General features: G+C 44.2%; 1 protein-coding gene across 1 annotated transcript; it reads right to left on the bottom strand.

Annotated features, from left to right (window-relative positions):
• Positions 1–5,420: 5,420 nt before the first annotated feature.
• Positions 5,421–6,359, bottom strand: LOC105913056 (olfactory receptor 52J3-like; the record flags this gene model as incomplete). Its single annotated transcript, XM_031574100.1, has 1 exon — positions 5,421–6,359. A coding segment is annotated over exon 1 (939 nt), but the record flags the coding sequence as incomplete, so codon positions are not given.
• Positions 6,360–14,789: the final 8,430 nt, after the last annotated feature.

The raw sequence follows: 14,789 nt of genomic DNA, 5'->3' as shown, positions 1-14,789 counted from the left end.
TGTTTGGAAATTATCTCCATCACAGTCGACGCTCACTATGTTGGCCTACAAATGCAAAGTATACAAATGTGTGATGAGAAATATGATGACATTTTAAATGATTAACTTATGATGATATGGAGTGATGCTCAGTAATGATCTCTGTTCCGAAAATCCATGTGATAAAGCTCAGAGTGATGATTTTGAGGTTATCCATTGAAATTGATAATTGACGAATTAAGAAAGATGATTTGTGATTTTGATTGTGATTTTGAATTATCCATTGAAACGGATAAAAGGAGGGACTGATGGAGATAATTTCCAAACACTGTTAATGACTTAAGAATACAATAATCAAGTGCCTTGTATTATTAATTACCTTATATGAATCATGTACTTATGTAAGCAGGAACATGACTTTTCTGTGTTTCTGCGTGTGTGTAACTTAGAATATTAGGTGCCACTTAGTCTGCACATGTACAAGAGCATGTTTAGACCAGAAGTGATAAGAAGGTTCGAACTGTGCTTCTTCCGACCTTGCAAAACTTCCATCCTTGCCTCGGATATCAGAAATCCACCATGTGGTTATCTCGCTGAACGCTCAACTTCTGTCTATATAAACCTTGTGCAATGTGTTTATCATGGCTTCACTTTCATACTTGTTTTGTGAGTGAGCCCAATTGCAATTGTTGTTTGTCTAATAAATATACTTATATGCAGCTCCGGAGTCCTGAGGTAACTAGGGTGAATTTTCACCTATAACCTATGATCTGTACCTGGCCCACCCTGGTTTCACAAACTTCATTAAACAATTCCCAGTCTGCCTCTTTCCAATGCCACTTCCCCGGACACCAATTCACCTCTCTGTTTACTTCTACAGCTATTTAGCAAATTAAAGGAAAGTGATCACTTCCTATAGTGGAATGCTCCAGTATATCCCACTCACTTAACCCAGCTAATGTACTGGATACACATGTGAGATCCAGAGCTGATAGTGCTCCAGTTCTAACATTCACTCTGGTGCCTCGCCCATCATTTAGGCATATAAGTGTCTCATTGTCCATGAACTCCTCTAAAACTTCACCATTCCTATTTGTGACCTCACAACCCCACAGAGAGTTATGTGCGTTGAAATCCCCACACCACACCACCCTTTTACCCTCTCTCTGCACCACTCTTTCCAGATACTCCACTGTTAGGTCATTACAGGGATTGTAAAAATTAACTATTATGACACTATCCCCTCTTGTCCACCACATTTCCACCGCCACACACTCACTATCCTCACCCACTATTAATTCCCTGTATGGCAGACCCTCTTTCACAAAGGTGCAACATCCACCCCCATGCCCTTCCCTCCTATCTTTCCGTACTGACGTGTAACCCGGGACTACAAACTGTAAGTGAGGGACTAACCATGTCTCCTGTATACATAAAATGTCAGGTAAAACAGGTAGGTCATATACAAATTTCTTAAATTCCTGCCCATTCGCCACTAGGCTTCTAGCATTCCACTGTAATATGGTTAATTGGGTTCCTGTCATCCTTCAGGCTGTGATGATTCAACATTTCCCTCTGATAGCTTTTTCATCACCTCTTCCACAGGCACACTAGCCATGTCCAAATGTGTCTTTGCAGCTTGCATTATTATCTTGATGCGATCTGTACGTGTAGTTGCTTGGGCAGAGCAGTTAATAACCTTGATTATAAAGGCTAGAAAATCTGTCTTAGCCACCTGCATTGTATCCACTCGTACTGGGGAGTCGTCCCTGCCTTGTACTTCACCCTGCATTGATGCCTCTTTCTGAGCTACCCTCTGATTGGTTGCAGGCTCTTTTGCTTTAACCTGTTTGACAGCCTCTGCATATGACACCTGGTTAACTGCCCTATATCTTTGTACCTCCTGTTCCTCCTGCTGTTTGACACAACCCTGAAATGGTGCCCCACCACAATTTCAACATCTGGGCTGCACTCCCTCCCCACAGTGTCCATAGTCATGATCTCTTCTGCATCTACAACATCTCCTTGCCCCTCTGCAGACTGCTGCGACATGCCCCAGCCTTTGGCATTTAAAGCACCTGAGCGGTGCTGGCACATATGGCCTGACTGTTTAGCAAACATATCCAATCATCACACATTTAGGAAGCTGCATTTCACTGAACTGCAGCAAGATCGTTGTGCTTGGAACCTTTTTACCCTCCTTGGTAGTGTGAAATCGTGTTGCCTTCACTAGTGTCCCTCCCTCCATACAGGTTTTCATTACCTCTTCAGAAATATTCGTGGGGACACCAGTAATGACTCCTTTTGTTCCATCTCTTACTCCCACCTCCACACATTCCACATCCTCCTTCCCTAGCTTACTCAAACTTAAAGCCTTCTGTTTTTGCTGGCTAGACTTGCAAAACACTATGATCCTATTGTTGCTTATATACCTCACTGATACCACCTCTCCAACAGCTTATTTTATCAGCTTGGTTAGACGCATTGGATTGGAAATGTCATGTTTAGATATATCCTCATTGAATTTCATCAAAACTTTAAACTCGTCCTCCTCCATTCTTCTACCTTTACTAGCTGAGCTTTCATCGCCATTACCACCACCACCACCACCACCACTTCCCTTTGTCTTTTTCGCCCCTCCGCGCCCAGTACCCTGAGATTCCTCATCCATATCACACTCACTATTCCTTATAGAGCTTGGCATATTACCGCCAAAATAAAGAAAAAAAAATTAAAGCAATAGTGCCGGCCAGCCGACGGCCGTCGCACCGACACCCTCGCTCTACGAAAACAAACAAAAAGCTTCCAAAGCAAACGAAAAACACTCACTGACACAAGCTCCTGCGAAAAACCTCGTGTCCACGATAGTACTTCCGCATCTAATACGACTCAAAGGTCCATCTTTGATTACATTCCTTCAAGGGTCCAGTCAGAGCTCCACCCGATGAGGTCCAAAGGGATTAGCCAGGGTTTTGTACCCTTGATAATTAACAGAAGGTGCAATCACAAAATACGAGACAGGTGAGGGCACACAATGGGAAACAGGTGAGGGAGCATAACAGGAAACAGGTGAGGGCACACAAAGAAAACAAAGGCACATGTGAACACAAATAACACCAAGTCCGTGAAATGTCCTTTTGGCCACCAGAGGCTGCCAAATCGTGGCCATGACTGCCACGATCGTGACAGTCACGTGTTCTTCGGTTTTGTGTTTGTTTACCTTTGTTTCCTCGTGTCTGACTCCTCACGCCCCTGCCCTTCATTGTCTGCCCCGCCTTGATTGTTTTCACCTCTCTCTTGTTATCTATGGTGTATATAGTCCGTGTATTCTTGTTTCTCGTTGCGTCCTCGTCATTTCATGTTACGTGTTATGTTCATTGTATTTCTCCGTGTTCCTAGTGTTCCGTATATGTTGATTGTTTACTCGTGTTTCCGACCTCGGACTGGACAATGACTATTCTATTGCCTATGCCCTATTACCCTTTTGGACTGCCTACCTGTGTACCGTATCCTGCCAGTAAAATGTTTGTTTTTATTCAACTGCTGAGTTCTGAGTCGTGCGTTTGAGTTCTGCACATCACCTCCAATTCGTAACACTAATATGGCATAATGGGCATTTCTAATCTGGCACTGGGCCAAGGCACCTTGGGGTCGATATAATTTAATTCATAGATTTTATGTTTTTGGCAAATGACCAGTCCATAAAGCAGGGACAGCGGCCCGTTGGTTAATTTTCCTCAGTGACCCTGGGCTGGCCAAATAACATCTCTTACTAGGCCCCACTCTTCCCCTCTGTCCTCTCTGTTTCTCGTGTCAGATGCCGTGGCTCAGCCAAAATTCTGTATTGTTGAACAGGGAAAACTAGGGGCAAATAAGGAACAAGCGTGAAGCAGGATCGCAACAAGAGAAACATTTTTCAAGAGCAATTCTGGAGGGGGACATAGGTGCAGCCAAAAGTACTGTTGTACTTGTATTGAATTTTCATAGAGGAAACCCTTATAACCATTGTATATAAAAGATAATTAATTAGTAAATAACTTAAGATGACAACGTTAGGTTTAAAATTATTTATTAAGGAGGACAAAATTTCTATTGGATTTCTGCCTATGGCGGGAAGTTGCTAAAATTTCCAACATTTGATAATGCAAATAAAACACGTGCTCTGAGGCCTTCCCAGGCTTCAAGTTCTAAGTGCACACTCTTTAATAGGATTCATGATTAGCTGTTAACATGAAGATTACAATCCATCATGTTCATTCTAGCTAGCTTGCTAACTATGGCCTAAGAATACATTTTAGTCTTCTCGGATGTAATACTTTCATATTTTCATATTATCTATATTGCATTAGACAATCTCTTGCATCTCTAGGTTATGTTGTTTAAACACTTGTTAGTTCAAAATGCTGGCTGGTGGTAGTATAATATATGTTATATATATATATATAAAACACGTCCTTGCTGTTTTACAGACCATAAAATTGAGACATGATACTGTATATGTGAGTGGAGCCTTGACTTTTTATCCAAGGTATTTGTTAAATTTCCATTGGTTTTAGAATTTTAGAGTATTCAGAAGGGATTTTATTTGGATATAACACTCTTGAACTTCTTGATTTTAGTCAGATTTTAGTCAGTGGTGCAAATTCTTCTGTATTTTCTCCCTGCAGGAGTTATTCTGTGGATATATAAACTGTGATTTGGACTTGTATTATCCTGCCTCACCTGTATTACACAGGACCAGCCTCTTTAATTATGAAGGATAGAGAATGAAGAGCGCCTGTGGATGATCCTGGAATTATTTTGCTGTGCATTTTTACAGGTTTATTAGGGGAATCAGCTGCAACATTCTCCATTTTGGAATTTGTGCTGTACACTGCTTAAGAGATAATGAATGAATCATCTAGGCTTTTGCGCTTGTATGTGTCCCTCTTGTCCACAAAAAAGCACTCTAAAGCAAAACAGGCTTACAGCGCAGATTTGCTTAAACATTTTTTTCATGAATGTTGAAATGCAATAATGTGAAAAATACATATTTCATTTTCATCTTATGCTCTAAATGTGCTGCATTTAATATGCAAAGGTAGACATATTTGTTTTAGTAACCAATACAAAATCTCAAATACAGGATCAGCCTGTTTAATTATGAAGGATAGAGACTAATGAGCTGCCATTTGACATATGTATTGCACCAAAAACCACTCAAGCTTTACAGGTGGATATCAATGAAAAAAAAGCACAGAAAAGTCTAAAAGTACAGAATATTAAACCTTTGATTTTTACAGAATGGAGTTAATGTTACTTAATTAATATAATTGGAAACGTCTAAATAAAATAAAATAATGACAGGCCTAAAATATTATGTTTGCATTCCACAGATTAGATCAGTGCAGACCAAACAAGTACAGGTGCCTTAAACATTTAAACATCTACTTTGAAAATGAAATTTTTCTTTTTTTCAAAACCCGAAGGAATGTGGTTCTGATAGCTTTAGTTTTCATTCCATAGATAATAGGGTTGAGAACAGGCAGAATCAGAAATATCATCATTCCACAGGCATTTCTTGCATTTGAGGATATGTTTGGAAATCGATAGGACATTATTGTGAACAAAGCAACAATCTCAAAAAGAAAAAATGCAATTATCTGTGCTAAGCAGGTGTTCACTGCCTTTGATTTGGCATCTGATTGTTTGTTCATGAGACACGTAACAAGGATTTGGATGTATGAGAACAACTGTATTGTTACAGTGGTGACATGCATAAAAGCTGTTATAGCTAATCCATAAACATTATTAATTGTAAGGTCATCTCCACAGGACAGGCTAAGCAATGAGAAATTATCACAAAAAACATTTATAATAAAACTTCTGCACTTCCTTACTCTGGCCTGAAGCAGAAAAAGGACTAGAATTAAGGCAAAATCAACCCCCCAAGCTAATGATATAATGCCAACTACAGCAAGCGGGGTCATAATTGCATTGTATCTCAGTGGCTTGCATATAGCAATATACCGATCAAATGCCATTGCTGCCAGTATGAAAGGGATTCCACCACCATACATATGGAGTAAAAATCCCTGAAGGACACAAAGCGGGTAATTCACAGTGTGCTTCATGATCAGAATGTCCACTAGCACACGAGGAAGCATTGCAGTAATTCCAATAAGATCATTCAGTGGCAGGCTGAAAAGGATGTAAAACATGGGTTGGTGGAGACTCCTCTTAGAAGCAATCAGCACCAGGATTGTCACATTTGAAAGAACAGAGAAGAAGTAAACCAAAATGCCTGTAATGAAAATAGGGTTCACAGCCGAGGAGGGAATGTCAAAGCTGGCAATTTGTAGCTCAAATGAAAAGGTTTTGTTCAATAAACTATTCTCCATCCCAGTGTTGTTAGGAGTAGTATGAAGAAAACCTGCAAAACACAAGTTATAGATATGTATTCAGATATTCATCAGAAATAAGATAACATCATTTTGTTTTTGTCATATATCCACACAGTTCTTGTGTTACCTTCCTCTCACGTTGCACACTGTTGGAATCAATGGCTTGAGTAATACCACATTGTTGTAAGGTGTATTTAAGCAAGACGTTTCCATCATGACATTAAGCACATGACCTGAGATGAGGTAATTGATTGCTCATGCATGATAAGCAAGTCCAGGACAAGTCCATAGGCCTTGTGAGATTGTCAAGAATGATTTGTTATTCTACTTGAAATGCTACCATCTGTTTTACAAGTAATTTCAATAACCCTCTGCGTGAAGAAAACGTGACAAAATGAAAAGCAATATCATCATTTCACTGATTTGCATCTTTTTGCAACATAAGTTGTGAGCACATTTTAAGGATTCACTTATAATAATACAAATTATATATAAAACCATCAGAATCAGACCTTTTTTTTTACTTACCTCAATGGTAGTGTGTTACCCTCCTCTCTTGTTGTGTACCAAAGTAAGCAATGAATCGACTAATGTCACGCAAGCCGTCTCCATCCTTAAATAAAGCACAAAACAGGTGATGACATAATTGTTTACTCATGTGTAACGCCCACATCCAGCACTCCAGGTGATTTTGAAGAACCATTTGCTATTCTACTTGCAATGCTGCCTGTTGCTCCCTGTCTCAAGTATTTTAACTTCCAAAGGCCTTGACAGTGGTTTTGTTAGGTCCGATTACTCGGGGCTATAGCCCCGAATATTTTAAGCCTAACCTTGAGTATTTTCGCCCTGAAAACAACAGACAGACTGTAACAGAGTGGAGCTTGACTTGCAAGCTCCAAAGGGGGGTGGTGGGGTGGGTTAATTATGCGCTGCACAGTGCGCACAAAGTTGGAAGACGCGCGGACCCAAGATGAAAAGCTCCGGTTTTAAAAAACAAAGCCTTCTTGGCTATTTCAAAAAGAAAACTAGGTACCTCATTGAGTGTGGGTATTACCCAATGTGTCGAATTACGTTGATGCCAAAAATACGTTTACTAACGCCAATCAGCCCAATCTAGTCCTTACACCAATAATTAGCCGGTGAACTTGCCAAAAGGCCAAGTCTGTCAAGTGAGGGTCTTTCTCTCTCTCTCTGTTGCTCTCTCAGTTCATTTAAAAATACTTTATTGATATTAATTAATGTGATGTACTGATTGGATCATATCACTTTAGTGATTGATGTGCACTGCGCAAGCTCATGTATACGTTAGTTGAACGTTACCTGCCTTAATGGATGCTGTGTTGAGTTACAGTTCTCAGTAAATATCAACGTGTGTAATACGACCGTCCCGTTATTAATACACCACAATTGACATGACCAAAATAGTTTTTTTCTTTTGTCACACATGTAATCTTGATATCTAGGTAAATATACCTCCCCAACCTAACAATGCCAATCTCCCCCAAAAGAGGCTTTTCGTCAGAGTTATCAAACACAATGTACACACATTCTCTTCATCTTGCCTGGATAACCACATGGGCCTATCTTGATTTAGCCCCTGATCTTGCAACAGCTAGAAATGCCCCATGTCTTCTTATAATAGACATACTGCTTTAAATGTATTTTGTGCAACATACGTGAGGTCCTATATGTACCAAGGTTATTATAGTTTCGCATTTTTCACTAGTTTTTATTTTTATTTCGTTTTCACTTTTTGTTTTCAATTTCAGTTTAGTTTTAATTCGTTTTTAAAGCGGGTTTGCTAGTTTAGTTTAGTCTCTATTTTTTGAAAATGCTTAGTTTGAGTTTAGTTTTTATTAGTTTCAGTATTAGTTTTAGTCTTTACCGCAGAATGCAACAGACCGGGGGGGGGGCAGTTAGGGAAGCTTCATTTTTTTGCTTGCAAAACAAAATGCTCAAAATGAATAGAAGATACAAGCTATAATAAATAATATGTAATAAAAACATACCATTTAAAAAAATTATTCACTTAGGACAGCCATCCACAAAAGACAACTATGAAAGATCTGTGTCAGACGTGTGTCAGTCATTTGCGCATGTCCTGTTCAAACAGACAGGAGACAGCGAGACAGTGATGCAGCGACGAGCTGTGCCTCATCTCAGATTGCGCAATCCCTCACAAACTGGGTTGAGCGCATGTGTAGAACCTATTTAGTTTTGCTGATCTGACGTAAAGTCGCAGTGAAAAAGCACGGAGAGGAGGCAAACAGTACCTCTGCTTCAATGAAGGGAGCATTTCGAGAGTTCTGCCGTTATTCTTCTTATATTTGACCTTGACTACAAAAATGAAAGATTTTATAGCCAAGCTAAAACATTTCTCATAACTGGACTTTCAATCAAAACGTGAATTGATCAATAATGGGAGACCAATGCCGTATCTAAAAGGTATGCTTCAAACGACGGGACAGAAGATAACTTGATCGACTTCTCACACCCAAAGCCAAATTGCTTTGAAAATATTTTGAACCTCAAGAATAGATTTTGGTTTTGGACGTACAGCGGAGACCCTCAGGGGGCCTGTAAAACTTCGTAAGAGTTCATATTCACGAGTGCATAATCACACATATTAACACGAGTTCATCACAAGCTAGCAGCTGCCAACTGTATGTAGCTACCTTACCTATGTGTGTGTAAAGAATGGTGATATGAAAAACAACCAGTAGTCAATGTGCAAGCTGCCAATTGAATGGTGATTTAAGCTACTGTGTTGGGTTTATATATTTGTAAATCTGACTCTGAAGTGAAGTAATCCATGGCCACGATCACATAGTGGTTTCCGAGGTCGGTGAGAGGAAATGGACCGAGCACGTCCACTGCTACCCGCTCCATGGGTGCTCCCACTGCATACTGCTGTAGCGGGGCGTGGGAACGTTGTGTAGGTCCTTTCTTGGCTGTGCAGGCGTCGCAGCAGTGAACAAAGAGCTGCACATCCCGTCGGCATCCAGGCCAGTAAAAACGGCCTCGTAAGCGGTGAAGTGTTTTTGATATGCCAAAGTGGGCAGCCCCCACTGCACTGTGCACAAGCTCCAACACACAGGCTTTTAAGCAAACGGGGACCACCAGCTGGAGGACATCATGATGCCTGTCAGGAGCCCGCCAGCGTCGGTGGTGCGCTGCCGGGCTGGGGTGCGCTGATCTCTGCCGCCTTTCCGTCGACCTGGCTGGGCTGAGGTGCGCTGCTGGGCTGAGGTGTGCTGCTGGGCTGGGGTGCGCTGATCTTTGTCGCCTCTCTGTCGACCGGGCTGGGCTGAGGTGCGCTGCTGGGCTGATGTGCGCTGCTGGGCTGATGTGCGCTGCTGTGCTGATGTGCGCTGCTGGGCTGATGTGCGCTGCTGGGCTGATGTGTGCTGCTGGGCTGATCTGTGCTGGTCTCTGCCGCCTCTCCGTCGACCGGGCCGGGCTGGCCCGCGCTGCTCGCTGTTGTGTTGTCGTCGGATGGACCAACTTGGAGCCGACAGACCATGTGAGGCTCTGGCATGGCGGCAGCTGGACTCTTTGCCTCGGTGCGCTGACAGTAGCGACACTGCTCTGCTACACAGGGGCGCCTGGACAAGGCGTCTGCGTTGCCGTGCAACCGGCCAGCTCAGTGGCGAATCTCAAAATCATAATCTTGAAGAATCTCCATCCACCGAGCCAGCTGGCCCTCAGGCTCCTTGAAACTCAGCAGCCAGGTGAGTGAGGAGTGATCTGTTCTTAGTAGGAACCGCTTGCCGTACAGATAAGTACGGAAGTGGCGGATGCCCAGCACCACTGCTAACAGTTTGCTTCGGGTGACACAGTAATTCCGTTCTGCCCGACTGAGTGAACGGCTGAAGTATGCTATTACCTGTTCCCCCTTTTCTCCTTCCTGGGAGAGGACCGCGCCAATCCCAACTTCACTGGCATCCGTATCCAGAACGAACGGTAGCTGGGGGTTGGGAAACGCCAGGACTGGGGCCTCGGACAGTGCTTTCCGAAGTTGGTGGAACGCGTCATTGCAGCTCTGTGTCCACAGAAACGGCTGGCCCTTGTGAGTCAACTGGTGCATTGGGCTGGCAACCGTAGCAAAATCCTGGATAAACCGTCGATAATAAGATGCCAGACCCAGAAAACTCCTGAGTTCTGCCACATCACGAGAAGCAGGCCAGCTTTTCACCGTGTCCACTTTAGCTGGGTCAGTGGCCACTCCTGCTGCCCCTACGACATGGCCCAGAAACCCAGTCTGTCTCCTCAACAGGTTGCATTTCTTTGGGTGCAATTTTAATCCAGCCCCGCGGATAGCATTGAACACTTTACCCAAACTCTCCAGAGCCCCTGAAAAGCTGGTTGCATGACATCAAATATCGTCCAGATACACTATGCAGCAACTACGTGGCATGCCCGCCAGAACTCTTTCCATCAAGCGTTCAAAAGTTGAGGGTCCATTACACAGTCCAAATGGTAGCACTTTGAATTGCCACAACCCCTGCCCGATAGTAAATGCAGTCTTTGGTCGGGCTTCAGGGGCTAGTTCTATTTGCCAGTACCCGCTACGTAAATCAAGCGAACTAAACCAGCTGGAGCCAGAGATGCTATCAAGCGCATCATCAATACGGGGGAGGGGGTATGAGTCTTTTCTCGTTACCTGATTGAGGCGCCTGTAGTCCACGCAGAACCACCATGAAGAGTCTTTTTTTGTGACGAGGACTGCAGGTGCTGCCCCACGGGCTGTTGCTGGGTTCAATCACCCCCGCCTCTGCCATTTCCTTGACCTTCTGTTCTGCTACAGCTTTCTTGGCGAACGGCAGTCAGCGGGGACGAAGTCGAATTGGGCGGGCATCTCCGGTGTCAATTTCATGTTGCACCAAACTCGTGCGGGTACAATCCTCATCCCTAGCAGCGAAAATGTCGGCATACCTGTAGAGTAGGTCTCGTACCTGGCTGCACTGACGTTCAACCAGCCCTTCACAGCTGCGCAAACACATCTCCTGTAGGGCTTGTTTCGTCTCGGCGGAGGGTGGCGTGCCTCGACTCGGTGGCGGCTGGCTGTGATGAGGTCAGGGCCCCGGGGGTGTGGTTTGAGTGTCCGGGAGAACACGCTGGACGTGAGGCGATGTTTCCGTGCAGGAGTACTCGCTCTGTGCTCCTGTACTAGAGGCGCGGCTTGTGTTGGCGATGTCGCGAATCGTTGCCGAGCCTGACAAGAATTCTCTGTTGCCTGTAGAGACGCAGTGTCCGCTCCCAGGTGAAGCTGTGCCTGGGAAACATCCACCATGGCCCCCCATTTCTCCAGCAAATCCAAACCCAGGATACACTCATCGTGAATGTTCGCCAACCAGAACTGGTGGTGGGTTGTCACCTGGTTAATCCTCACACGCACCACTTTCCGCCCCGTTCAGGTCAGCACGCTCGCCAGTAACGATGGTGTAATGCGCATTTTCGTCGCTTCCCAGCCTGGGGGTCTCGCGGTCAATGTGCAGGGGAGTATGCCAGGTCGCACTACTGAAATGGTGGAGCCCGTATCGATAAGTGCGCGACACGGGGCTCTATCCAACACACAGTCCACATACAGTCTTCTGGTTTGACTCAGTCGCCCCAGTCGCAGGTGGTCATGAGTCAAGGAGGTGGTCGATATTGATGGTGACATCCCTCCCGCCGTGTCACCCTCTTCTAGTTTAAATGTGCACGGGGCGCCGGAGCCAGGCAGTTCCTGGAGACGTGTCCAGGCTCTCCGCACCTGTAGCAGCCTTCGTTCCTCGCGGCCCTCATCGGCCCTCGCCAGCTGCGTTGAGGGGGGTTAGCTGATGCTTGTCGTGTCATCTTCAACTCTTCCTCATCCTCGCTCATCTTCACCTGGCGTATGCGGTGTCTGGTTTCCGTTGCACATAAGATGTGCTCCACCCGCTCTGCCTCATCCAGGGCCAACAACAGCGAACGAGGAGTGCTCAGGCGAATGTGCTCCCTCAATCGCCCCGGCTGGACACCTCGCACAAACGCCTGTAGCGCCAGCTCGTCTTGTTGGCTTTGGTTGAACGTTGGGTAACCTCGCCGTGCATGCAGTCAGAGGTCTGCCGCAAACGCTCCCAGGCTTTCCACGTCACCTCTGCGCCTGGAGGCGAGTTGATCTCGAGCGTCATCGGTAAACACTCTCCGTCCGTATCTGCGTTGTAGAGCGGCTTCGATGGCGGGCCAACTTGCATGTTCTTCGGGGGGCAGGTCGACCAGTACCTGTAGGGCCTTCCCCTCCAGTGCCCTAACTCCCGTTTCCTCCGCCGACCAGGTATGTCTCTAGTGGGTTCTCGCCATTATAGCGGGGCAGCTTGGTGTTGGTCCGACGGGGTGCCTCTGCCATCGTAGGTCGCTGCTCTGGGTCCCTTGAGAGGTCGGGTCGTCGCGGATGCAGCGACCAGCTGTACTCTCCCGGTTCTCCAGCTTGTGGTCCTTCTAGGGCCGGGGGGCGTGGTTCTTCGCCTAGAAAGAGTGGCATGCTTGCTCCGTCTGGTCTCCCAAGCGAGTGGTCCTGAGCGCTAGTTCTCTGGACCAACTCGCCGTTGAAGAGGCGTCTTGGGATGAAGGTCCTCTGAACTTCATCAGGGTGCTTTCCCGTGAGTGAAGGGGTTGCCATAATCCAACTTCTGACACCAATGTAACAAATCACGGAAGTGTGGAATATTTGTTATGGCTTTTTATTAAACACTAAACACAACACAATGTCAAAATGGCACAGGCTTTATGCCCTGGTACAAGTTATCACGAACAGACTGTGCTACCGTCACACACCTGTATAAACTCCGTCCCAACACAAAACAACGACATGCAACGATAGTTTCAGTTAGTTATCGTTTTTTTTATAAAGCCTTGTTTTTATTTTTATTTCAGTTAACGTTTTTTCGTTAACTATAATAACCTTGATATGTACTTAAATGTCTAGGTTGTGTGTATGTGACGGGGCGCTGCTAAGAGTTCTGGGTACCTTGACAGGATGTTCAATAAGCCCCACCTCCAGCGAGATTTTCATATTCTGATTATAAGGGTTTCCGAGGCCATCTAGTAGTAATCGGGAATCTTCAGATTTGGAATACCCTTTTCCCTATAAAAGTCTAGTTGATTAACATTGTATGGCCTACTTACCTGTATCGTGGTTATACATGAATATCCATCTAAGGAATTTGCAATAATAAAAAACATATCAGATTGGATATGGTGTTGATTCTATAATTATGCAAATTAGGCCTCTACAATCTTTTATCATGCCTGGCAATCAAACTGAATTTTTTTTGGTTGTTGGCCATTCGAATATGTTAATATAGCTTATTATATGGCAACGACAGTACGAGCGTTCTGATTGGCTAGAGTGTAGTCATGTCAGCCGCGTATTGCCCTCCTCACCAGTCAATACGGATCCGTATTGCCCTCTGACGACATTTTAAAATGAGCGAAAGTGATCAGTCTGAGTGTTACTATCCAGACGAAAATGAAAACATCAACAGCCATGAGGAAATTCGGAAGAAGCGAAGATTGTTATTGAAAGTGATGATGAAGACTAGAAACTATAGTTTGAATCACTTGTGTTGTTACTGAAAGCCATTTTAGCTGAGCCGTGTTGTCCATTTATTATTGATCCTTGTAACTTGAAGTTAGCAAGTAATTGGTTGCTACTAAACCCCTGAAACACATTGTGTCGTGAGAAGACTTGAGAGCTGAACAAAACGACATGTTTTCTATTTACAATTACCATTTATATTCATTATTCACTAATAACGCTCATACAATTATGAGTGCTTTGTTCTCCGCATCACCGACACTACAAAAATGTACCACTCGCAAAAAAGCGCAAGACAGTCAATGTCTGTGGTTGATATGAGCGTATGATATGATATAAGCGTTATTAGTACACCATAGCATATCATTATTGTAGAAAATGAGTAAGGTGGACTCATGATAAGAATAGAGAGAAATACAGACAATTTATTTTCACTGCTTCAATTTATTGCATTTGTTATTAATACATTTAGACATTTAACAGACGCTTTTAATCAAAGCGACTCACAAGAAACTGTATAATTATATCGAGGAAGGAGGAGAGGGGATTCGAACCAGCAACCTTGTGGTTTCGAACTGGTAGAGGGATCCTCTGTACCAGTTGACACTTGCCGTCAGTTATTCATACATAGATATGACCCTATGAACATCCCAACACACCTTGCTCTCACAGCGGTGGCGGTGTTGAATTTTGCCATGATTATGGTCTTGTATTCTTCATAAGCGTTCATGTTCATCTCCTGCTCACCAGCGGAGAAAAAAAGAGCAATTTTCTTTGAGGTTAGAACCATTATACCGTTAGAAAATCATTGTTTTGGTGATCGACCTTTCCTGCCTTTTGAAGTAGGACGTGCACGCGCAAATGCC

Source organism: Clupea harengus, chromosome 9 (genome assembly GCF_900700415.2).
Source record: "Clupea harengus chromosome 9, Ch_v2.0.2, whole genome shotgun sequence".
Lineage (NCBI taxonomy): Eukaryota > Metazoa > Chordata > Actinopteri > Clupeiformes > Clupeidae > Clupea > Clupea harengus.
The sequence above is the reverse complement of the archived record's forward strand: the minus strand, read 5'-3'. Positions and strand labels throughout refer to the sequence as shown.